Below are 27769 nucleotides of genomic sequence, written 5' to 3' on the forward strand. Positions count from 1 at the left end.
ATCCAGAGATCCGAGCTTTTGTCCTAACACTGAAGATATGCAGTATATCTCACATAAACACCACAACAGCTTACTGAATATCTTGCTACTTTTTCTGCTTCGGCTATCTTTTATTTACATATCAACATCATCGTCAGCAGCTACGCAACCCCATTTCTATATTCCTGGCATCACTAAGGTATCATGCTCAGCACACAAGAGAAAAACAGCACTGTCATATCTTATCATGCCAGAAACACCTCTCATTCCCAGAATGTCAGATGTGACAAATGTATCTAGGAATATCCTTTCAGAATATCATAAGCTTTACCATATTTTGCCAACTAGCCCTTGCATCTGTCCACATTGTAAGCGTTGTCGTTATTTACGTGCAGCAGAGATCAGGGAGCAAAACTAATGAAATTGTTCAATTACTGAAGTTAGTCCAGTTTGAGGAGTCTGCTACATCAGCTCCCGCTGCCTCAGCAGGGCAGCCAACATCCTGAAGGACACATTTCACCCGGGACATCATCTGTTCGACCTGCTGCCCTCTGGTAAATGCTTTAGGTCCATCCCATCCCAGACAAACAGACTCAAAAACAGCTTTTACCCCAGAACCGTACGGGAACGGAACACTTCCAAACACACACACACACTGACAAGGACTTTCTATAGAACACTGTGCTCAGTAGAACCGACTGAACACCACTACTGCTCTTTACAGGCACTGACTCATATGACACTTTACACTGTTCCAGTGCTCCACTACTGCTCTTTACGGGCACTGACTCATATGACACTTTACACTGTTCCAGTGCTCCACTACTGCTCTTTACGGGCACTGACTCATAGGACACTTTACACTGTTCCAGTGCTCCACTACTGCTCTTTACAGGCACTGACTCATAGGACACTTTACACTGTTCCAGAGTTCCACTCCACCTCTGTTCTATTTATTATTCATTTCAGTTCTCGAGAGTGCAGTCTGCATTCTTTCTGTGCAATAATTCTTAGATGTGTAATATTATATAGCTCTATAAGCTGTCCAAGGAATGTGCAACTACAACTGCTACCTCACCTGTCTAATGTCTATTGACTGTTTCAGAATATATAGTTTTATAGTCCTTTTCTTTATAGTTAAGATTTTTCCCTTAAATCTGCACTTTATATTTTTTAGCCTTATGTTTAAATTGTTTTGTATGTAGGAAATGCCATTGGATTGCTGCTCAATTTCATTGTACACTGTGCAATGACAATAAATGCATCTTATCTTATCTTATCTTGAGTGCTGGGCCCTGATAAGCACCCTTAGCAGGAAAAAGGATGTATGGTGTGTGTGTGTGTGTGTGTGTGTTCTACGCTCATTAACCAGTTTTGGATTTTAACATTTATTATTCAGTAACTACTATGAATTATTCAATCACTTACAAAAACAATATGTAGCTTATATAGCAACAAGAGTGATGAAGAGTGGACCCATATACAGGCCCTCAAGAGTTTAAAACACTACAGCATTCTTCATCCTACTCTCTGTCACAGCAACAGCATATGGTTGATTAGATTAATTGTTAGCATCATTCAATAATAATGGCAATAAATAATTCATAATTAATTGTTATGTGCAGTCAAATCAGAGTCCTAACAACCTTATGGACAGTGCCTTTTCAGGTCTTCCATTTGTATCTTTAGGTTTCTTAATGGCTTGTCCATCTTCTTACTGGCTGTTCTTTTCCTCTTTTACAAATCAACCATTCACAAGCATAACTATGTTGCTGAATTATTTATTTTTTCTAACATGTCCGAAAGTTTGAAGTAAGGTGAGGCTTAATTTGGTTATAAATTTTCTTTGTCCGTCCAGCATAACTTTTAAAAGTCATCACAAACACCAAAGTCCACAAACACCAAAGTCCAAAAAAAGTCCTTTTTATGGTCAAGCTTTCATTTCCATAAAGAAGCAAAGAAAGACAACATGTACATCTGATCTTTGTTTGCAGAAACACAAATACATTTCAAGATGTTTTCAAGCCCCTTGACCCTTATTCTGCCGAGTGTCAATCTGCGTCATATTTCTTAACTGCTGTATCTTCTGCTGTTAATAATTGATCCAAGTAGACGAAACTCTTCCACACGACAGCATCTTCACCATACAGTTAGTGTTCATTCTCATTGCCATTACCTTTATTTTCTTCATATTAAGCAGAAGTTCCATCTTATCTGTTTTTTTAAACTTTCCTCACAAAACTATGTAGGTCTTCCTTCCGCTATCATCCGCATACTGAAGGTTATTGATGTTTCTGCCACCAATCTTGAATCCTTGACCATCTTCTTCCAGTCAGGCTGCTATTATTACATGTTCAGCACATAGGTTGAACAAGAATGGTGATAGTATGCAACCTTGTCTAACTCCTTTGTCAATGTGGAACTGGTCTGTTCGTCCATTTTCAATCATGACTGTGGGCTGCTGATCCATGTAGAGGTTCCTCATTATGGAATTATGAGATGGCTCTGGTATGCGCATTGTCTTGAGGACTTTTAATAATTTTACATGGTCAACAGAGTCAAAGGCTTTGCTGAGGGCAATAAAACATGTTTTTACTTCCTTCTAACAATTCTTCAGCTTTTTAAATTCTTTGAATTTGGTTCAATAATAATACTTTAGACATATTTCTGTATTTTGAAAAGCAGACTATATTACGGTATGACAGCTGAACACCAGGTCAGAGTTGCATCTTTACAAGGTGAAAGTGTGTGAACTGTGAAACCACACGTGAAGAGAGAGCACTGTAGCAGGACGAACTTTCCCATGCTAACTTCATTTATTACACAAACAAGTTGTGTAACACTTGCACAACTATTCCCGAAAGGAATCGATCTAAAGGAGAATTTCTTCATTATCTGGTGGGAGGTAGTGCTTATGTAGAGGTTTCAGACACTGGGTTTTTGTGACACAATACAACAGGAGGACTCCCCTGGGAGAAGAGAGAGCTAAGGGTGTAAACCAACGCAAATGAGTAAAACCACTTTGATTGGTTGCACGCACCATGTGACAGACTGCACGAGTTCATTCAACTATCTCTCTGATTTAATTACCAAGCAAGTGATTACTGACTTGCTTCATCATAAACTGACTATAATTACATGGAGGAAGCTTAAAAGTTAAAAAAGTAAAGTTCCTCACTGTTTTACTGCTTGTGAATGAACACAATGCATCATATTTTATCATAACAGATTGTACTGTATTGTATTGTATCAAACCGCATCACTGTAGCGTAGTTTGAGTGTCAGCTTGTGGCTTGTGCATTAGCTCATAGATACAATGGTTTCTTCACCAATCTGCACTCACATTACCCTTCGTGTGAGGAACAAGAAGAAAACAGAAGAAACTGACCCCCTGCCCCCGCCCCCTCAATCCCCCCCCCCTCCACATCGCACTGCATCAGATTATATTTGATTTGAACGTTATTACATCATAAAGCACAGTTTAGTTTAGTGTTTATATTTTGGAACACTTACACTTCTAGTCTTCACTAATTTAATTAAATATTGCATTTTTTCAGGGATTTCAAAGGGAACATTTAATCACGATGGAGACCCTACAACACAGAAAACCCATCAGTCTTTCTGGGATTTTACTTCCCAGCAAGCAATCTCTGACTTGCATTTGAAAAACACCCCCTTTCTAAACGCTATTATTTCTGCTTCAGTGCCCTCCCTTCCCCATGACTACAAGACACAAACCATTAGAACAATCTGATATATACTAGAACAGAATGACAAGTAATAATAAAGCAGTACACAGAAGGCAGGAAGGAACTGGTTTGCTGGACCAAAGAACTTCATGAACCATTCTGGCATGACAGACTCCCACAGTAATTCAGTTACCCCAGGACAATCAAGAGAACTAAATAAAGAAACTAGAAATAATATATGTGGGCTAAATAATCTCCCAAACTTTTACCATCTGTGAGAAGAGAAATCAAGGGACTCTACGACAATGCCACGGCTATGGCTGCATTACACTGACAAAATTCGATACTAAGCTTGTTACACTGTGAGAGCATCATGGGTGCACATTTGATATTTCCAAACACATGATTAAATGTGGGGCTGTACAAAGAGAGGGAAAAAATGACTGCGACTGTGTCACACTGCATGAACACCTATGATTCATGCTTGTATCAGAACCAGGAACATGGGGCTGCTCACCATGGACACAGTGCACAAGGGTCACTGAAGTACTCTTTTCTAAGTACAGAGATTATAGACAGTCTGATATCCTGCTTGGTTTTGTAGTGTTATTATAGCAGAGGACAATTTTGCTGTAAGAATTTCAGGTGTGATGAAACACCTAGCTGCAGTGTACAGAACCAATCAGAAGAAGAGAGAGGGCATGAAAGTTAAACCAAAATGTAATTTACAACCCCCCCCCCCCCCCCCCCACAAAATGTTTTATCTTATATCTTTTATCTTATCTTATTTAGTTTTGCATTTCAGCTACAAGGCTAATGTATCTAAAAAGAAATGGCAGCTTATACATGATTTGGAATGTAAAACTGCATGCATTCCAAATGCACTAATTCATCACATCTAACCTGAACCAGGTTGAGTCTGACAGTAACCTCAAAACACCTTTGCTTGTATGGATTCTTGCACTGTATGGCACATTGTTATTCATAAAAAGGCAAAATACAGACAAAATTCAGAGTTCAACATGGCTGCTGTTACTGTTTTTAGTTATACAGCGTAAGTTTGTCTTTTTCATGAAGGGGTGTAAAGATTCCAAAACAATACTGAACAATACAGATATATAAAACTATTGCCGATACCGCCCTCAGTCCCTTTGAGGGTCTCTCATTGCCGTCTTTTGTGGAAACCACCGTCAATGATCAAAACCACACATCAAAGTGCATCCTCTCACACTTATGTGGCCGTGGAGGTGAAGGGCTTATGTTTTACATGCACCCATAAAAATAGCTGCTATCACACTCAGTGGTAAACAAAGATGATTTCAAATCTGATATGTTTTGCCATACATACTTTTCCTCCCAGGATCTCACTGAACCCTCTGAATTGTGAAGTCGTTCAGCAGTTGCAATAAAAATAATGCTACATATACACTACGCCCAAGTTACCACTCCTGCCCTATTGAAACAGTGTTGCAAAACTGTGAGCAACTGCTGCCAATGCAACACACACACACACACACACACACACTTTATCCTTCTGGGTCATGGGGGGAGCTGGAACCTATCCCAGCAGTCATTGGGTGAAAAGCAACAACAAGGTGTTAAAAAAAAAAAAATTGAAAGAATCAAATACTGTACTAAACTAAACTTGAAAATGTGTATTGTTAAACCCCTAATTTTAATAGAAAATATTCCAGTGTCTGAGACCAAATAAGTCTCTATATGCAATTAATTAAGAGGCAGGTGTATGATGATTTAACTGGCAGTCACTGTAGCTTCACTATATCTGGAGTAAAGGCAAAAATATGTTATTAATGTTTTGATGTACTATTCCTTTAAAGACATGCCATGCCATATACAATCCCCTCTATACTACTACACCTGCACAGGTAGAACGAAAACCCACAAGACAGGTTGGGCAAGTCTATGTGTTTCAAGCACGTTTTACTCGACACTCACACTAGAATATTTAATCAGGATCATCAGGAACGTACACGGGGCACTCTCCTTTACTAGAATGACTGCTCAATGTTAGTGACTTCTTCCCATTGTAAACATCACAAAGGGGAGGTATAGCAGACAAACCTGAAACAAGCAACCTCTGAAAATACAAGAACAAAGCAAGAAACATGCATACCAGCAACTGTTAACAACCAGGCAAAAATGTGGCCATGAGAGCAGAAGTCATTGACACAAGTGTTACAAACATGACAGCAGAGAAGAAAAGGTGAAAAACAGGAAGCATATGGCAGCGTGGAGCAGCAGCCACGGGGGCAGCTCTGTTACTAAACGATCGCGAAAGAGTTGATCCAGAGCATGAATGCTGTTGTAATGTTTATCACAGAAACAGCATCACAGTAGAAAATTCCAAATGTTTCTTCTTTTTTGTGTTTAGAGCAAGTTGTGAGACCTAGTAACGTCCATCAAGTAAGCCGTGTATTTTGCTTCATGAAAAAAGACAAATAATCTCTGAATAAACGGACTAAGTAAGATAAAAGTATACAATTTAAAATGAATACATACCTTGTAAAACATTACTACGGATGCACTTATATGGGAATTGTGGGCCAAAGCCAATTTGCAATACTTCTTATGTAGCATCCACCAGGATTAGCTTTGCAGTGAAAGGTAATGCTCACTTCTGCAGGGTTACAAACGCAACAAACTGAATAAATGCAAACATTTTAGCACAGTAGGCCAATGTTGTCTAAATGTTCTGTACAACCAATACATCATTATCAGTTTCAGATATCAATGTTTTTTTGCAAATATCTGTTGATGCTGATATGATCTTTTTTAAAACATTTCCTCTGTGCAGTTTAGTATTTTCTGAACATACACATATGCAGTATATTTTAGTAGAGCATGTCTCTCTCATAAGTGTGTTTAGAGCTTGTCACAATCTGAAAGCTCCTCCAAGGGACCACAGTGACAGCCCATTGTCCACCTAGAAACAGGTGAGTGAAAGACCATGCTCTTCTAACCTCCCAACAAGAATGTGGACAGTTTCATTTTTAATGCTAACCTGTGCACTTCATGAAAGGGCTTTTAATGGACACACAATAGCTTAGTCCCATTATCACTAATAATATGATGTATTTTGACTGTCCACCATAAGCACTAGGAATTTGATCAATACTGTATTTGAACACTACTGCATTAAAAGTGTCATTCTGCTGTAAAACACTAAAACGTGTTCCATTATGATTTAAAAAAGGGTAAAAATTGGCTTCGGATTGCTAGCAATTTTTTCTGCTGATTAGGCATCTGCACCAATGCAGTATCGAAAGCACAGTGTTGTGAAACCAACTGTATTACTTGTAAACCTACTGTAGAGCTGTTTATGCTATACAGTCTCTTTATTGGTCAGCTCTTCCACAAAAGTCAACAAAACTCTGTTTACTTTGGCCCGACTCGCTAACAGCTAAATCTCCAAAAAAGCTTTGAGTGTAATTTTGAACTGCAAGCTAGATCTGGGTTTACAGTTACCATGTTACTTCATTTCAGGTTTGTCTTTGGGTGGAGCTCAGAAATAATTTGACCCAGATGGCTGGCTTCATGCTCCATTCGAGCAGCATATAATCAGAGAGTAAGTAAGTAAGTAAGTAAGTAAGTAAGTAAGTAAGTAAGTAAGTAAGTACGTAAGTAAGTAGGTAAGTAAGTAAGAATTTATTTATAAAGCACTCTAAACACAACCTGAGTTGACCAAAGTGCTGTACATAAACTCAATCCCCAGGACACACTGGGTTAAAAACAATAAAACAAATAAAATACGTAACAAAAGTAACATGTAAAAAAAAAATAATTAAAAAAATAAATAAAAAAGATCCTCCTGGTCTCCATGGAGTCTTTTGAGGTAATGCAGTGGACAGTGAGTTGGAGTTCAGCTTTATTTGGGCAAGTCCTTGACTTGAATCAGTAAGATCAAAGATAAGAAGCTGAGAGCGAACGTCTTCTGAAGGACAGAGGACAAAAAAGGAAAACACACCACTGCCATTGCCAAAATGACTGATAGGAAGGGGGGGGGGGGTGTCAACTCCCACTGAAGGGGACCAACAGGAAGAAAGCCATGAGCCTGATCAATTGAACTGACCAGTATCTGACTCCGTTCACTGCAGAGGTAGGGAAGAAAAACAGCAGTTGCACAACAGGACCCTGTCAGACGGCTAATCTTACGTAACCCTCAATATGCCTGCAGCTTCTCCACTGAGTCTATAAAACTCAAACTATTACTGCACACTATGGCAGCAATTAGGAGGAACAGATCAGAACGATGAAACTAACAGCAACCACTGTTCTGGAGTACTGGCTCAAAAGAATTTGTTAGTAGTTGGCGAACTGTTGAACAGATGAACTCTGTGACCTTTTGAGAAGACACAGTGAACTATATGCCCCACAGAAGAGATGATACTGCCTAAACAGAAGCATACTGGTGGCAGGGCTAATGACCATGGATACATTAGCTTCTTTATTTGAAGGGCACTGTGAAATCCACCCATAGTCCAAGCTACAGCACTCAGTTTTAATACTGCTGTGCTAAAATAAAGGCATTAAAAGGCTACTGGCCACCACAAATGTATTCAGTGAAGGACAGATAATAAGACAGACAGACATACGTCGGACAAATACAAAAGAGCTATCTTTCAGGTGTTCCTCTCACATGCGTGAGAAATGGGGAAAAAAAGTTCTACAAGGCAACCTTCACTTCCTTCCACAAATAAGACAAGAGAGCAAGAAAGGAAAACAAACCACATGTAACAACTATTTTAGTTCAGTTAGGAGGTATGGCTCAGGGCTTGGCAAAAAAAAAAAAAAAAAAGTTCCAGAAAATTCTAGAATCCATCAAGACGTTCTCACCTGGTGCTTCTTCGTCCTCCTCCCTCAAGACGTTGCTGTCATCGCTGTCTTCTTGGGACGACTTCCTGCCATCACCCACGGGGACCACTGTGAAGTTCGTGGGCATTTTCTCACCATGTGCTTCCAAGTCAGCACGTCTCCCACTGCTTATCTCTCTCTCTTCCGCTCAGTCTTGCCCCTTGTCTGTTTGCTCTGCTTCAGCTTTTTTGCAACTCCCTCTCCTCTTGTGTGGAGGCTTGCTTGAGCTGTGGTTCGAAGTTCTCTGTTTCACCCCTATTGCTTGGACACCGGTAAACCATGTGACCAGCCATCGTCCAAATATGGAGCTCAAACAGCCCCGCCCTATGGGCCAAGCGCGTACACACACACACACACATTGTGAAGACAGTGCGCTGCTCTTGTCTGCAGTAGTCTGAACGTCCACAGAGGAGACACAAACAAAAGAGCAGGAGATGAAAGAATCTATTGATTAATTTAAGCCTTCCAGCTACTTCCTGTCTTTCAGACAAAAGGAGGGGGGATTGACTTGGAGAGGTTCCAGTTCAAGGAGTGAAACAAAGGCCATCAGCATTGAACTTTACATGATATCATTTCACAACTGCTAATTCCACATTAATTCATTTAGGAAGGAGACCTTCTCAGCCACAGCAGAGGCGGAGTACACATATGAGCCTATCCGTCTACGCAACACAAGACACTCAAACATAAGTAGCCAAACATGCATTTCTAATAAAGACAGATCTGAGCACTGTTGTGAGCAGAAAATGTGAGCAGGGCTCATTCTAGGAAAGCAATTGCCCAGACAGAAATAGGCTTCTGCTTGATAATGAATAACTCTGTATCATCATAATGGCACTCTATATTCAACACTAGTCTGAACCCAGTGCTTCACTTCAAGCTCAGTTTGTACTGAAATTGTACTCAGTCAATGTAGAATTTGAACATCTAGATTTTCTGACTGCCTCTAGTTTCGTCCATTTCCAAAAACCTGGAATTTCGGTATCTTTTTCCACCCTTCTCCTGGGAAAAATCCCACTAAGACCAAATGAAAACCTTTTGCAGATCAAAGTTAAAGATGAATTCTACCGATTTTTCAAAATTTCTGCAGAATCCAGTCATTGAGATTGAAATCAAATCGTTCAGAGTGGTTTAATGTGAAATGGTGCATTGTAGAGAAACTTAACAACTCTGATTTCTTTACAGTGGTAGTGATAGGAACCAGGAGTTCAGTGTCTTCAACACATCTATAGACTTTTTATTTACTATTCAAAATAACCAGTAAACCTATACATGTCTTATGAGTATTTATATGTAATGCTGATAATAGAAAAATAGTGGGAAATCCAAAAAAATGTGTTTGCTTGGGGTACTGTTTTGCCCAACAATGCCCTGCATTTACCTCTCCGCAATGGATAGATTTTAAAAATACATTATAGGCCAAAACCATAACAATAATCTATCTTGAAGCAGTGCATTTGTAAATATTTCACGTAAGAACTTTCTGTGGTGTAGATTTTAGGGCCATTAAACACTTTAAACATCTGGTTTCTATCACCACCACTGTGAACGATTCTGACTCAGCGTGCCTCTCTAGAATTTCACATGAAATCACTGACAGAATGACTGTTTACATCTTAACAATAAAATTAAGTATAATTTAAAAAGTCTCAAAATAAAAATCTACTATGATAAAAGTAAATAAAATATTGACTTGCAAAACTTTTCTAAAAGTACAGATCATAGAGGACACAAATGGAAATGGCTGTTTATTTTTGCCAAGTAATGTTGTCCTATACAACAACATGCTTTGAATAGCAGTCTTAACACCATCTTTGCCAAGTTGAAAACTATCCTCAGAGTAAAACTAAATAAATTAAATAAAACAGATAAAAACATTCTAGCAACAATCTGTAGCCCCTGTAAACATAAAAGGGACAAACGTGGCTAAATTATTTTCACTTAGGGTTTGCAAATATGTCTCTTTCAACAAACCATAATTCATGTTCACCTTTCTGCAGAAGTTTAAGTTCTCAAGAACATTCTTACTGTGTTGTTTAATGTGTTTACTTCTGCATGGTTTTATCTGTTTTCGGGTTTCCTAAAACTGTCAGGAGTATTCTGTTGTGGGTGGGCTACAAAAAAAAAAAAAAAAAAAAAAAAGTACAAACAACTGTCCTTTCTAGAACTAACAGCTGCAGGCATAGGTCATGTGCCCCTAACGTGAGGTTATTCACGTGACGATTTGCATTCAGGCTGCAGTCAAGAAACAGTTGGCAGCAGGAAATTCTTGTGGCAAACTTATTTTCCTGTAAAGCAGACATAAGCATGTTCTGTTGGTTATGTAGTTAGAGGAATACATAGTGCTGGACGAACAGGGTGGGCCAGTTTAAGGGGATGGGCTCACACGAAAAGGCCCACTATGTCATTAGCCCCTGAAAAACAGCTATATAAAACCATAAAAATTCATAGTTTCTCTTCTGTTAAATTAAACAAATGGTTTTTTCAATAGATGTCAGTATCAATAATGCTGTACTACTCCCAACATGACATGAAATCCTGAGGCGACTTTTACGACCTTGAAATGCCAGAACGCCAGAGCACCACGTTTATCTGGACACAGATAGAAAGGCACTTATGTGTTCTACATTCCAGAAGTTAATTGTGGCCAATTCAATCACAGTTTTCAGAACAGAGCAGTCCACCCTTGAGAACATTTCACCCACCACACCATCTCCTCAAGCATTACTGGAGGATTCATTCACTTGGTCAAGAGACGGTGGGATTTTTTATTTTTGTTTTTTGATAAAGGGTGACTCCTTGGCCCACATGGTGGGAGTTTGGGAGTTGAATTATGTGGCTTTATTATGATTCACTGTGGTAGTGCTATCTTTTTTCATGAACTTAAGTCTTCATAACAAAATGCAAGTTAAAAACAATACAGATTAGTAGTCAATCCCTAATACTGTTGCCAGATCCAGGAGGCTTCCCCAGGCTATTTGTAATAGTAATACAGTGAATTGTGCAGGACAATGCGTACTGATTGTACAAGCTCAATAATCCACCCAGTACATGTGTTAGTTCTGGCACAAATGGCAGTCATTTTTTTGCCCAGGTCATCTAAATGTAACTTACCCCAGAAAAGGGTGAGGGTTTGTCTTTATTATCTCTGAAATAGGAGAAATTTGTTCATGAGGTTTCTCTCCTTACGACTACCATTAGGTGGGCTGAGACTGTATCCCCAACAAACACTAATCAGCAAAATCCTCACAAAAGAAAGTTCATGTAAAAAGCTCATAACCACCACCACATTAAAAGCGAATTCCAGTGATATTTAAAAATATACAAAAATTGTAAAAATGTAAACAAAGTCATTCAGAGCTCTGTTCTAGAGAATCTGAGAGAGCCAAAAGTGTCTATCATCATCACTTTTATTTATACAGCACCTTTCCCAAGCTTAAGGACGTTTTACAATCAGATGCTTTACAAAAGTAACAAAAAAATACATAACAATAAATAAAATCACACACACACACACACACACACACACACACACACACACACACACACACACACACACACACACACACACACACTTCCCACAGCTGTCAGGGTATATTTTCCTGACCAGGGTACAGAGCCACTCAGCTAGCCTGGAAACAGTCTACTGCAAATACAATGTAGTCTCACACATATGGATGGCCCAGGAAGCCTTGATAGCTAGAAATGTCCTTAGCCACAAAGGGACAGCGTTTTCCTACAGTTGAACATCACTGGTCAAGGCAGCCTCATAGCTGCAATGTAACATTACCCATGTGGCTGGCCCAGGCAGGCATGTAGCTGTGGTGTAGCACTGCGGCATAGCGCTGCTCATGTAGCCAAATCGCAGCAGTCAAGGCAGGTTCACAGCTGCAGAGCAGCATCACCAAGCAGCCATCCCAGGTAGCCACATACCTGCAATGTAGTGTCAACTCAAGCAACCTGTCCAGGCTGCATTGTAGCCGCGATGCAGTGTCGCTCGAACAGCCAGCCCAAGAAGCCTCTGAGCCACAGGTGTAATATCACTCAAAGCAGCTATCTTAGTGGATATGACGGCCAACTCCTTGGCAAGCAGAAGCAAAGACAAAAACAACACAAAAGAAACTAAAAACCGACAGCCATATTGAAATAGTTCAATGCCTCAAAAGGAAAGGTTTTTATGTGTGTTTTAAGGCAAAAATCAGATTGAGCACATCTTACCATCAACATTACATATAAACCTCAAAATTCATGAGGACATTCACAGGTCTTTTTGAATAGTAGATAAAATGGCTACGCTTGCATGCATACATTGTGATTCCGGGTTCCTATCATCATCAGAGTTAGTAAGTTTCTCTACAGTTTTCCATTTCTCCATTTCTCACCAAACCACTCTGAATGACTTTGTTTACATCTCACTGATTTACATCTCACATCTCCGATTTTTAAAGATATTTATTTATTCTTTTCTGAAAGAGTCAGAAAGAGTCAGTGTGATTGTCCTAAGCAATATATTTTACAAATATTACAAAAACAGTCACATTAAGTCTAAAACCAAACCAATTACAGTCTACATTAATATGTCATCAACAGAAAAGTTTGCCTTTTCAAAGACAAAAAGAACAGTATCATCCTGTTCTATTCCGGGGGCTGCAGTTAATAGCCTAGTCCCAGTGCAGCCGAATATTGATCCATCAGGAAATATAAGAGACGTGCAGAGATAGAGTTTCTAATGCACCTTTGCCACAGCTGCAGGGCTGATGAGAGCATTCTGAAGGAACAGTTATAAGCTCAGTCCATAGTTTAAGGCATACACTAAACAGGAAACACTAGTACTGTCAAACCAGTTTTGGATAATGCAACAACATTAGGTTTCAGACAGAAACAACACAAACACCCACTGTAATTAGCCTAGATGTTAACACTCACTGTGCTCTACTTTGGTAAACCAGGCCTGGAGCATCCAAGGTGCTGACTCAGCAGATCCTGACTGGGACAGAGAGCTCCTTGGAAAAAAAAAAGTAATATCAGCTCCCCATCGTCCAACTCCAAAACAAACACAGAGTTTTGACAACAGCGGAGTGTGTAACTGAGCATGCAGGCAAAAACAAACACAGCACTCCAGCAAATCCCAGAGACTTCACCCACCAACCAGGCCTTTGAAAATACAGGAAGTTTGTTTTTGTCTTGTCCCTCTTTTTAACCTTTGGTTTATTGACAGTGTTCCACTCCAAAGCGCCATCTGGTATGCAGATACAGCTTTCATTTATTTTGTATCCTAACAACCAATGCCTACAGCAAACATTAAGTCCACTGGCCTCAGTTTGTGCGGATAGGCAGTGGAAGACGAACACAACAGATTCGCTGAATTCTTAATACAACGGGCTTCTTGTGCTTTGAATTCTGGGCGAAACCAGAATGACACACTTGTTGGCAGGTGCCACAGCCTAAACAGTAGCATCAGAATGCCTCCCGCAGTGTTTCTCAACCCCGTTGTCTGGGCCCACAGACAAACCATATTTTTGCTGTAATCACTCTCCAATTACACCGTACCAAGCCATTACACAGACTTCATACAACAGTTAGTTCTGATGACACAATGTGAGGTGTTCTTCTTAGACCCGTCATGATCATGCACTTTTGGTTGACAATTGACCGCCATCTAGATAATTGCAATTAACAATTAGTTTTTCTGTTTACAGTGCACGACTATTAAAGTAACAACCTAAAGTGGCCAAGTTGGCCGATTAGCTTATTTTTAGTGTCTTTATTTGACTGAAAAGGCTTTTTCTATCTAATGAAACCAAGACTTTCCTCCTTAGTAGGGGAAAATTTCTTTATGTTGAGGGAATACTGCTTTGCCTACTTCACAGTTTGGTTGCATCAATAAAAATGTACTGTAGAGAATGTACACTTTCCATAAAACAGAAACTTAAAACAGTTTTTCTATGTGAGACACAATTTGCACTCAAATGGAATACATGGATATACAAGGTGATTAAAAAAAGATTCATCCAATTTCAAAACACCATAAATTTACAACCATGAGGCACCTAGGAACCAATCACATACCAACTGAAAGAGGGGAGTTTCTGACTGTCACCGGAAGATAGCTCTCTTCAGTCTGCGAGGAGATGGCGACCCCTCCAACAGCTCAGAGCATTCGTCATTGATTCCATTGAAAGAGTCGCGAGTACAGTGACACCCAACATGCTTAACTGAGTACGGAATGGATTTGACTACAGCGTTGTGTTGTCCGTGCAGTTAGAGGAGGTTATATTGAGCACTTGTAAAACTACATAATAAACTTTATGCTCACTTAAACCATTTACAGTTTACTGCATTGTTCTGTAATGACTTACATGTGAAATAAATCGTTTTAAAATCAGATGAATCTGTATATCACAATATGAGGTACATGACTGGTGATGATTTATAGACTGCTGCAAAAGTGACCATAAAAACCCCACTGATCTGAAATCTAAAAAAAAATTCTAAAAAACAATATATACCAATTGGCCATGTGCTGATTTGCCCGTCTCTGTTTGGGTAGCTCGTGTGAAGACGTATCCAAGTCAAAAAGCCAGGAGAATGCATGGTTCCTTATTTTATCAGTGGTTGATGATGTCAACAGCAAGTGCAGCCAAAAGATTGGCCTGATAAAAGGGAGGCAAGAAGTTCATTCTGTTCCTGATAAGGGTTGAAGCAAGGGATGGAACAAATCAAACTAAATGTTCTACTGAACAGCATGAATAATTACAGAGCATACACTTCTCTGAAAAGGGCAGAGCAGTCACAGAGACACTGTAGCACAGAGAGTTTTGGTACCTGTAGAACTAAACGTTTTCAGCGAGGAACTGGAAGAAACCCACTGCAAGTGCCTGAGAATCGAAGCAGTCTGGGGATACAGGGCAGAACAAAGCAGGCTTCATAGGATAGATGGTTGATTTTCATTGCAATGGCAGGACACTGGTAACCAAGGAAACTGATTCAGCATAGCAAAGATGTGTGCAGATCATTAGGTAAATGTGAGAATTCTGGCTGCTGCTTTTTGAATAAACTGAAGCACTCTCTAACTTGCAGGCACACATGCTGCTTCAACCCCTAATGGCCTGTTTCTAACTGGCGTAACTATATAACTTACACACTAGTTTCACAATAGTTACAAATAATTCATTGTACTTAATGAATAAAATATATTAAGCATAATTAAATGTTAAAGAAACTTAATGACTTGATGGTGATGACAGGAACCAGACATCATACATGTTTAATACCTCTAAAATCTACAACACAAAATGTTATTATTACATGACTTGAACATGGATATGTTGTCTGAGACATTGTTTTATGTTAGGTTTAAGAGCAGCTTTATGGCATAAAACATTTTTTAAAATCTACTTAAAGATGTACATGCAGGGCAAAACAGCACCTAAATAAAATCTATTTACTGGACATTCCACCATTTGTTCATACTCAACATAAAACTAAGAGGACACATGTAGGTTCAATGGTAATTTTGGACAGCAATAAAATTTAATTATTTGCATTGTAAATATTGTGACCTCTGGTTCCTATCACCACCAGTGCAAAATTAATTTATATAATGAATGTCATGTCAAAACACTCTGAATGGCACACTGTGTACATCAAAATGATTGAATTATACAGAAATTTGTGGAATTACCCTTTAAAATGAAAAACTAAATAATAAGTTGAAGGAGTAAGGGGTTAAGATTTAGGCCATTGTTTAAAGTTACACAAAATAGATGTAAATCCAGTGACGACTAAAGTTTATTTCATCAAGGGCAAGAAAAAGATGCAACACACCAGAGTCAGCCACAAAAGCTAGTATATCCTGAAATAAGGGCAATAACACTCAGTGGTACTGTACAGGTGGTAAGTAAGAGAGAAACACATCAATCTGTTAAACTATAATGCCACCTTCTGGTCATCCTCAGTAAAAGCAGTAAAAGTGTGCTCTTGATCCAGCAATTTCTGTCTTTAGTTATTTTGAAACATTTAGACAGTAAGAAGCGTTACTGCTGCCCTGAGCACACCCTTCAAAAGTTGTGCAATCCCAGCACATACTCAAACATTATGAATGTAGATGGCTTGAATTCCTAGCAAAATTCATAAAGGTATTTTTTCCTGGCACCACGTCTTTCACACAGCCTACACTAACTTTCCAGTTGTTTACAACTCAAAATACAAAGGATCTTCAGTTCTTTCTGTGAAACGTCTCAGATTCTTTCATGAGAGTCTGGGGTGTTAGAAAAAGATCAAGAAGTTTGAGGAATTCTGCCTGGATCATGTCAACACACAGAAGACTGCAGAGGAGCAGGAGGAACAACATAGCAAATGATAACCAGTTGCGCTACTCAGCTCTACTCAAGATACATTACTTAGATCATGTCAGAACTAGCCTGTCTTAACAGACTGCAATGATTACATCACAGACAAATGGTCTTCCTAAGGTAAGAGAACAGCGTGTCCCCATGTGACGGTACATTATCATAAATAAAAACACACATGCAAAAACGCGAGCAATCTTCTTTAAGAATTTCCTACAATCACTGCTGTATTAAGCCTGTATTCTCTGGCTTGATTTAGCCTAGACACGTACTCAATCTATATGTTCTTCCAATCGCAAAACAAATAGGGTATTTGTCCTTAAAAGCAAAACAGCATATCCATGAGTCTACCCAGATCTTTTCAATTCTGGATTCAATTTGATGCAGTCTTTCACAAGATCACATGGTCATTCACAAACTCTGACAAAGAATGGAAAAAAGATATGAGCATTCCTCTGCGCTGTGTACACGGTCTACTGTAGGTCTGTTTCTAAGAAGGAACAGACTGTAAAGCAGTGAACACATTCTTCAGCACATTCTTAAACAAGCTTGACAGCTTTACAACAGAGGACCCTAGGTTCCATATAGATGACACATTCTCCATCTATCTGAAGAGCCATTTCACCATGCAAAGAACCTTTTAGGCATGCAAATAATTCTTTGTGTACTTACTGTTCTATATAGAACCAAAATCTTTACTAAAGTATCAACTTTTTTTTAATGGTGTAGTTCAACACAAACAAAGACTGTCAGTGCTATGAGGATTTAATGTGAGTCATCACAGGTTTCAACCAACAATGTATATACATTTTTAGTTACACAAGGCTAACATGGCCAAACTGGCTGATATATGTTAGCTCCCAACTGACGACAAATACAGCACAAATAAACAAATCAACAAAATCAGAACAGGTTGTATTTTGCAGGAGTTTTTTGGATCATGTCATACGTCTTAACATATTAACGTTATACACATAGCCTCAAAAAGATTGATAATTAGCTCTTAAATCCATCCATCCATCCATCCATTCTCTAAGCCGCTTCTCCCTCAGGGTTGTGGGGGGTGGGTGCTGGAGCCTCTCCCAGCGGTTATCATTAGTTCTTAAATGAAAAGCCAAAATTATACTGAAGAAACGATGACAGTAGTACATAGTTCACTTACATCCGTGGGAGATATGATGTTCACAGACCTTTGAGTACTCTGAATACTCAGGGGAGGGAGAGGTGCAAAGCACTGATGGTTACAGAACGCTCTTCGGCACACTGCGTGTACTTAACACACTTCACACAGTGCAGCCAGTCTTTTGGGACATAAACGAATGCTAATAACTGTGAACAGCTAAAATAACTGCGATCCGGCCATTATGTAATAATTGTGATTGGCCTAAACCCTGAAAATGTTTAAAAAAGCAATAATGCAGGCACCTAAGGGGTCCAAACGTCTTAGCATCACAAGATCGCAAGCACAATCCCCAGCAATGACACAGTCCAAGTGAGCACTATTGGTCTCGTTCTCTCTAGGAAGGTGGGATCCCCCATTTAACACAATGTTAGCCAAGGTGTGTGCATCTATTAGCTGATGTGACAGATCTCGCAGTTAGCATTCTCTTCTAAGCACATCGAGCTGTTCAATTCAACAGGAATGATACTGATATATTTTTACTGAAACGCTTGAGCACCAAAAATCAACTACATTGCAATATGCTGTCCTGCCATGACTACTAACTTCCACTGTGAGTTTTTTAAAAGACAATAATCAAATACAGTTACCGGAATTAAAACGGAAACAGTGTGATTATCACTATGCTTTATACTATGGTACATTTTTAAAGCCAGCAAGTATTCCATCTGTAACCTGCAACGGATTCACATCAATCCCTAGACTCAACATATGTTCAGCTGCTCAAAACTGATGGGAGTTCTTTCCTTTCTAACTCAGGCAACCTTTAGTGGGTGATGATGTCCACGCATGCCGAGTCTCTGGCATCCATCTCAAATGTCACGGCACATGCCTGCTACTCTCTCAGCTGTTGGTTTGACACGATGGGATCAGGTGATGCTTTTTATTTTTCCTCCTGCCTCTCATTATGCAACAGAAGCCACATTACGGGCGCATTCGGGCACGGTGCGCCGCAGGCTGCCCTGGTGACTGGGAGAGGTTTCCTGAAGCGCAGGGGGGCTGTGGGAAGGGAGCAGCATGGGAAATCAGTTGAATCCACACATACACTTGCACAGGCCCACAGTGCCAGCAGCTTAACTCCTACCAGTGAAAGAGGCAGCTGAGAAGCGTTGTCACCTGAGATTTAATAAGGTGGAATTAACTGCAGCAGCCAGATGACTCACGGATCTGTTCTTAGCGTGGCAGCGATAACAAATACATTCTGTGAAGCAACCGACAGGTCATGGCTTTCAGTTTGAAAACAGCAACTGCCTTCTGTTTCCCTCCTCCTGACTGCTTACAACTGCAATCTTATAAATACAAGTGCAAAATAAGAATCTACTGAGTGATGCTTTAGAAGAACTACTATTAGGTCTCTGAAGAACTGTTCAATGGGTGATTTGTTAAAGAATATTTTTCGCAAACATTCAGGTGAAAAACCAAGAAATCTACAGATACACAATACTTAAAAAAAATAAATAAAAATAAAAATGTTTTTGATTTTTTTCTACATTAAACTGAGCAGCTGTCCTTTACATTGTGTGAAACTTTCATGATGACAGAAATGCGACAAAATCATTTGGAATAAAATCTCTTTACATTAACTTACATTAAAGTTAAAAACCTTTTTGTCTTCTCCTGTAAAGTTACTATTTTGGAAATACTAACAAAAACTGCTTTTGCAATGATTTTTGTTTAATTTCACATACACTGCACAACACTAAACTCTATTCAACAGGAAACAATATACTCTCTTTGTAGTGAAACATGCAGTAGTTCAATTTCTTTTCAATACAGACACCTAGAAACGAACCATTTAGGAACCATTGTTTTTATTATGTGTACAAATGTTCATTTTAAAATGACTTCAAACTATAATACAACAATTACTATTACATTATTTGTAACTGGCCGACAATGTAGTCATGAATAATGAATAGCTTAAACAGTTGTTTTTACACTGTAAAATACTTTACATTATAATCCAGTCTGCATGAAAAGAACAATTAAGCCAAAATTTCACATCACATGTATTAATTTCAATGCAATATAAGCCTTTATCATAGCTCCTCAAGCCAATAAAAAAAATTTGGGGCACTCTATAAAATTTACTGAGAGCTGTAAGGGTCAAAACAGGGTTACAGAGACAGATGGTGCATACACCAAAGAGGGAGGTTCACCCAGCCCTGCCAAGCGCAGGCAGCAATGAGACGCTGGCGTGGTGGAAATTCCCCAAATGCATTATGGACAGAAAAGGGAACCCCATTTTAGCCTTGCATTTTAAAATCCTAGTAAGCTCGCTCATTGGGTATCATGACTCACACAATGATTAGGTGTAAGCTTTACACAAGGCTCCAAGCAAGTGTTGGGAAAAATAAGCAAAGGCGTCTGGAAGATTTGTGGTGGAAGATCTAGACAAAAAACAGAATGCAGAAAAACAACTGAGCGGAATGTTCAATTAAGTTAGAAGTGCGTGATATTAATAAAATAGTAATCTCACTGCATATCTCTATTAGTGTCCAAAGATCTTACTCTGGATCATAGCAACATCCTTTACAATGCCCATGAGACCATTACAGCAGGCACTATAGCAAATCTATTCATCATGAGCACTAAAGATGATTTATGGGGCTTAATGGAGGAAAAACAAGGATGCCAAACCACTGAGGGAACCACCCAATCAACAGCAGCACCATTGTTAAGTGCTGGCGTCATTCCATGTTAAATCCATAATAACAGTATAAGAAGATACACAGACACCAAAAATGCTCTCGGAGTTTTGTTTTTTTGTTGTTCTTTAGATATCAAATATAATGTAAATTCACTCATTTTTAATCTAATGTATAATAATGACATAACTAGAACGTGTGACATCAGTTGGTTGATATCGACAACCCACAGTTGTACTGTTATCAGGCCCTACAGAGAAGCTAGCTTAACTCTTCAGGTATCAGTTAGACAATTCAAAAAATAAACAACACTATTTGTTCTTTAATGGACCAAACTGCCATTTAAAATGTGTTTTAAATCAGTTTCCTATTTAAATAACATGAATCAAATAAAGTGCTACACTGAAAGTAAGAGGTATCTGGCTATTTGGCCCTATGAGCCAATGAATAATTATGCTATGACATTCTGGTACAGGTGTAGGAGCAGCATTCAAATACAGCCTGGGTGTACTTACCTGCCTCATGTTACTTGTGGCATAACTGCTACACAGATTTGCCAAAATAAAAATAACACATTGGCTGACTGCTTGTTTCATGTTTTGAGCAAACACCTGCCGATCTTTGCCGATTTGACTGTGCATCGCTAGTTTGCGGGTACAATTCACCAATACATCTTTAAAAAGCTGACAAAAACTATGCATACAATCTTTTTCACGGTTTCACGAACTGTACTACACCCAGTTAAACAGCACCAGTTTTACTCTTTTGGACTCCTGGTTCAGATTTGCTTGATTAGACAAAAACAGGTTTCGTTCACTGGTGTGAACAGTTAGCTTCTCTTGAACAGCACATTTTATATCAAACTGTTCTGAATGGCTTTCTTTAAATCTTAACTATTTAACTAAACTAAAATTTTAAAACATTAGTGGAATTCCCCTTTCAAGAAAAAAAAAGAGTCCAACCAAAACAAGCTTATATATAAGTTCTAGAAGTTGCAATTTTGGGGGCTTATTTTATCATCAAAAACAGAAACAAATCTTGACCTCAGAATTAAAAATCATATCAAATTGGAACAAATATGTGTAGCTTTAAACCCCTAATAACACACTGAATAAAATGATCATTCAAAGAGTTCAAGGAGCAAAAAATGATCATCACAATGAATAGATTTTGCTTGCATTCAGCGAACATTTTCAGAGCTTCTGCTGCTTGAGCTCCTGCTCTCTCTTTACACTTTCTTATGGAGCAGCTCCAAGTGAGACTGTGTCAAGCCCCAGTGAACTGACATGGAATGAGCCAGTAGTGAACATGGAAGCCAGAGTCAGCTGTTTGCTAGTCCTGACAGAGAAAGACTCCATATAAAGATGTGAGACTCTACCTGATACTCATAGTTCAACCCCCTCCTTCAGCCTCCCCCCTCCCAACATGGGGCCACACTGCAGTTCCTGAGACCACACCCTCATCATTCCCTACTGAGGCTGAGTGTGTAAACTAGATTACGTTTTAGCCGACATGGGAGAAACAAGATCCAGCTATGTGGCCAATGCTCAGCTAGAAAAAGACAGTGACTTCAGAAGAGACTTTTACAACATAAGTACATAACTTTCATTATTCACATATTTAGTCCATCATTCATTTGTTTTTCATCATTTCTTACATTTTTCTTGTATTTCACTTTTTTCCTTGAGGTCCACTTATAACACTTGCGTGGTTTTATATAAGAAAAAAGCTCATAAACTTATCTGTACATGAACATTTTTCAACCTCTCTTTATCCATCAAAATTAAACAATCTGTTTACGTTACTGTGCCTTTAAGACTAAAGATAAACAAGCTCAGTACTGTTTGGCTCTCCTGTACTGTGCCTCATTTAAAAAGCACTCAGAGGTGAGACACTGCTTATAACTTCAGTTTGATTGCGCGGGGATAACCGGCGGTAGGCTGAGTAAGTGGATATACACTCACCAGCCACTTTATTAGTTACACCTTGCCAGTAAAAGGTTGGACCCCCTTTTGCCTTCAGAACTGCTTTAATTCTTCATGGCATACTTTCAACAAGGTGTTGGAAACGTTCCTCAGAGATTTTGTTTGGTTATTTGAGTTACTGTTGCCTTTCTATCATCTCGAACCAGTCTGCCCATTCTCCTCTGACCTCTCACATCAACAAGGCATTTTCGTCCACACAACTGCCACTCACTGGATATTTTCTCTTTTTTAGATCATTCTCTGTAAACCCTAGAGATGGTTGTGCATGAAAATCCCAGTAGATCAGCCGTTTCTGAGATACTCAGACCAGCCAGTCTGGCACCAACAATCATGCCACGTTCAAAGTCACTTAAATCACCTTTCTTCCTCATTCTGATGCTCAGTTTGCACTTCAGCAAGTTGTCTTGACCAGCTCTACATGCCTAAATGCATTGAGTTGTGGCCAGGTGATTGGCTGATTATCTATTTGTGTTAACAAGCAACTGAACAGTACCTAATAAAGTGGCCAGTGAGTGTATGTAAAGGTTTTTGCAGTTTAGTTTCCATTTATGAACTGGGGAGAGAATGACATGTTCTGAAACTTGTTTAAATATTAATAATGTTTAAATAATGCTTTAAACTCTTATTTTAAAAAAATTGAGAGAATTTATTTTAATAAAACACATTTGTAAGAACTACAAACAACAAGTAGTTAGTAATACATAATAGGGCTGAAATATTATTTTTTTTAATATTCAAATAATACAAAAGTGCAATTCTCAACAGGTCTAATTTTATTTATACCACCATTTATTTATATATATATATATATATATATATATATATATATATATATATATATATATATATACACACACACACACACACACACACACACACACACACACACACACACACACACATATATATATATATATATATATATATATATATATATATATATATATATATATATATATATATATATATATATATATATATATATATATATATAGAGAGAGAGAGAGAAAATAACCCAAATTTAAATTGCAGTCAAAATACTGATCGTAAAAAAAATTATTCATAGTATATGACAGAGTAAAATAACACAAATAATGATAAATTTATACTAATTATACATCAATGTATATAATTAAGTGTATTGATAAGCTGTTAACAGTCTTTTACCTTAGGGAAACATCCAACCATGTCATTACAATTAAACTGTCATGACATTTATGTGTAGAGTAGTCAATATCTATGTTTTATCTTTTTTGAAGCTTAAAAAGTCATGGAATCTAATCTGATGTGAAACACATTTGCTTGCCTGAAAACATTCAGAAAGTGGCACAGCTTGTCTGAACACACTAATTAGGTTAAACAGAAGGCCATGGAAAATAACCACTGGATACAATTTACTGCTCTCAATCAACCTCTTTTCCAAGGTTCACCTTATTTTAAACGGTACAGTTTTAGTGCCTGGCAGTTTCAGTGAAGGGGGGGGGCTGTAAAAAAGGTGCAATATGACAATCATGACAGAAATGACTGATGCTGTGCCTGCAAACACTAACCGTGAATAAGAGTCCCTGCACATTTTGTACTGAAGTATTTTTCATTTTTTAAATGTGAAATGCATTTATGCTCATTAGATGTTTCTCTGATTCATCGGAGTGCTCTTCAGTTAGGTATTGCTACTTATGATTGGGAAGGCTCATTTTTATGTAGCATACTACAAGACACATCTTTTTCCATTTTTTTTCACACATACCTTGCTTTGCTCAAGGCGTTTAGCATGTCTGATAATATTACTGAAAGATTTCCTTTGCATGGGCATGCGAATTGAACACTTTGTCAATATATTTCAAGCAAAGCTCCATACTGCAGTGGACTGAACACCATTAATGATGGACCTTACAAGAGCAACACCAAATAACACAGGGCAGTCAAACACCCCTAACCAAAAGGATGACTCATATGCACAGTTCTGTCACAGCCAACAAAAAGCATCCAAGGTATGCTATGCATACATTTCTAAAACAAGCTAGTCTAGTTTAAAGACAATGGTGTCCATATTCTCTGTGTAAAATCACTTCAGTTCCTGCCCTACACTTTCAAGTCGTGGGAAGTAATGAGCCCTGAATGAAGAACTGAAAATGAGACTTCACTGTAACTCTATGACAAGGCGCATGAGGAAAGCAAGCAGCAGAAAGCAAATCAATGTCATGGTTGGTTGGTGTAGTGGTTAACATCTTTGCCTTCTACACTGTAGACTGGGGTTCACTCCCCCACCAGGGCAACCACCCTATACTATACCAATAAGAGTCCCTGGGCAAGACTCCTAACACCACCTTCGCCCACCTGTGTAAAATTATCAAATTGTAAGTCGCTCTAGACAAGAGCGTCTGTCAAACGCAGTAAATGTAAAGATGTCTTTCCTGAGACAGACACTGCTGTTAAACATTACAGTAGTAATGCATAATTTCATAATTGATACTTTTGTAATGGTCAGTTGTCTATCCAATAGACATCAGTTGTGAGCCAGTTCATAAAACTGACTTGAATATCCATCCATAACTTACACTGCCAATGACTGTTGAGCACTTGAGCTGTTTCATAACATACATTCTTTACCTGAGATACAATCACGAAAGGACTGACAACATATCTATCTAGCAGTAATGTAAAAATCACACCTAGGAAAAGTGTCTCTCAAACTGTTCTCAGAAAATTGCTTTGGGGACATTCTCTTGTCCAAGTAATTACACATATACAGAAGACAATACCGTCAATGCCATAACTAAAGGTACATGTAGTCTAACTGTCTTTCACAATAACACAACATACACACACAGTCACAGACATGGCACAAGTGTTATCCAATTCCAGGGATGCAAAGGAGCACAGGCACCAACTTGCCTCTGTACAACTCTTCTTGTGGACTTCTGACACTCAGCCACTCCAGCTTAAGATCCTGTATTAGTATTAAATTGACTATGCTAGATGTCTTGTTTTGCTTACTCACAGGACCTAATTAGGGCTCTCATATCTCCATTCTGCACAGTGCATTTGCTAATACACAGCATGCTGGTGCAAAGCTGGAGATTTACTAGATTGTGGATGAATGCTAGTATATAGTTCAACTTCAAGCTGAAATTGTCATGTTTATTTAGAAAAAAAAAATAAAATGCAATTATTTTTCTATGGCAACAAATTCCTACAAAAAATAACAAGCAAAGCGCAAGGAAGGAGCACTGGGGCACTGCATATATGAGAGGTGTACAGGTATGTCGTACATCCTAGACAGTTCTCCAGACAACAAGTAACAATAAACAGTAGCAAGGGCTCCAAACAGTATAGAGATGTCCCGGAGTAAATAGCTTAAATGCATAAACAGTGCAAAAATTCTAGGCATACAGATGGAGAAGACATCTCACTTCAGTGTAGAGTGATAACACATAATAATACAGCATGATATAATGAAGTACATACTGACTAACGTTAGTGAATATCAGAAGCAGCTTGTACTATCGTACATATTCACAACACACTGGCCGGACACTAAACAAATGTCTGGATGGAAATGGGGCCAAAAACAACATTCAGAGTGAGTCATGTTAAAGAAATAACTCAAAGGTCAGAAAAAAAGGCCAAGAGGTGCGATAGTGACTCTATATCGAAGCACATCCATAAACTTTTATGCACATTACAGCGAGCTGTGTTTGCTACTAAGCACCAAATGTGACCAAAAAAAGAAACAGAACTGGGGAAAATCCACATCATGCTAATTCGACGAAACATCCTTTGCGTGTGCCCTCCAGCAAAAAAACAAATGAAAGAAGCAAAGCCTAGTACCGTGAAACACACAGTAAGTCGCTTTTCTATTAAATGTGGCAGAAAAGAAATCTCATTCATTCTAACCTAACACGAAGATGTTGCACAACTGCTAGCCAAACAAGAGCAGCCTGATTTACTGAGCACAAGACCGAGCTAGCTAAACTTACACGACAGCCTGCTCACACAAACAACACGCTCAGGTGGAGAGTAACATCGCTCACACGGTCTCATACTTACAATATTATTACTCAGGCTTCTTCTCAAACTTCGCTCTCAGAAATTCGCCTTTCGCGGGAGCTTTTTTGTTCCCATAATCCGAGCGACACAACACCATGACTTACTGTACATTATGGACATGTAGCCCCACTGCGCGCCTGTCGGAGACTCACAATAACAGACGACAAACACACCAAAGTGGACGTGCTACCAAAAAGCCTGCTGAACGGTGTGAAAACGAACAGCACCCACCGTATTTGTTGGGCTCCCGGCTGTACTCGAGGATTGGCACGGCTTCCCTCTCATCCAAACCCAAATCTCCCTCACCTCCTCCTCCTCCAGCCGACGCAGGTAACGTTGAGGGCTCTTGGCTCAGTCCCTCGGCCGCGCTGCCGTTGCCCTGGCCGACGGGGACAACCACGAACCTCTCGGTCATGTCCATCACCGGACCTCCGCCTCCTCGGGTCTCTTCCACACACTTCAGGGATCTGACTGTTTCAGGTCGTTCAGCATGCTCTCTTTCTGTCTCTCTCTTTCTTTCTCGCTCTCTATCCCTGTGTGTACGGCCACGCCGGACTCCCAGCACACTGTACCCGGCGGGGGCGGGGCCGAGCAGCGTCCCGCTGATTGGAGGAACAGCTGTCAATCCCCACCAAAGCAAAATGTTTATCAGATTGATAAACAGTCCTCGTGTTTTGTCTTAACTCAAAACAGGCATGTTTACATGTAGGATTTATTAGAAATGATCGTTTATTAAATGGAATTTGTGATAAGAGCAGTCAGTAGACCTTGTGAGTTTACTCGGGAGTCGACCCGGCTTTGTTTTAACTACTGGGCTGCACAGACTAGTCGACTACTCGATGGAAGAACCCACCTATAGTCGGCGCTGTGGGCAGCAGTCGGCTAGTTGAGAACAGTGCCTGTAAGACAGCGGCGGTAACAGCTAAAGTGAAGAGGCAGGAGGAGAAAAGAGAAACCATGTTTACCTACTAAACACAAATAATAAACTACTTTATTAGCGTGGAAATACTACTGT

The 27769-nt window shown here is 39.1% G+C and overlaps 1 protein-coding gene across 5 annotated transcripts in view; it reads right to left on the reverse strand.

Annotated features, from left to right (window-relative positions):
* slc12a7b (solute carrier family 12 member 7b) overlaps window positions 1-27294 on the reverse strand; it is a 70971-nt gene extending 43677 nt beyond the window's left edge. For 4 of the 5 annotated variants that reach the window (XM_017712347.2, XM_017712346.2, XM_017712344.2 and 1 more), the window contains exon 1: window positions 26986-27294. In XM_017712347.2, the coding sequence (XP_017567836.1) occupies window positions 26986-27175 (190 nt within the window). In that variant the 5' untranslated portion in view covers window positions 27176-27294. Of the gene's footprint in view, window positions 1-8522; window positions 8827-26985 lie in introns of those variants that run through there. The other variant, XM_017712345.2, reaches the window with a different exon arrangement.
* Between the last annotated feature and the right edge of the window lie 475 nt (window positions 27295-27769).

The sequence above is a fragment of the Pygocentrus nattereri genome, chromosome 3 (genome assembly GCF_015220715.1).
Source record: "Pygocentrus nattereri isolate fPygNat1 chromosome 3, fPygNat1.pri, whole genome shotgun sequence".
NCBI classification, from domain to species: domain Eukaryota; kingdom Metazoa; phylum Chordata; class Actinopteri; order Characiformes; family Serrasalmidae; genus Pygocentrus; species Pygocentrus nattereri.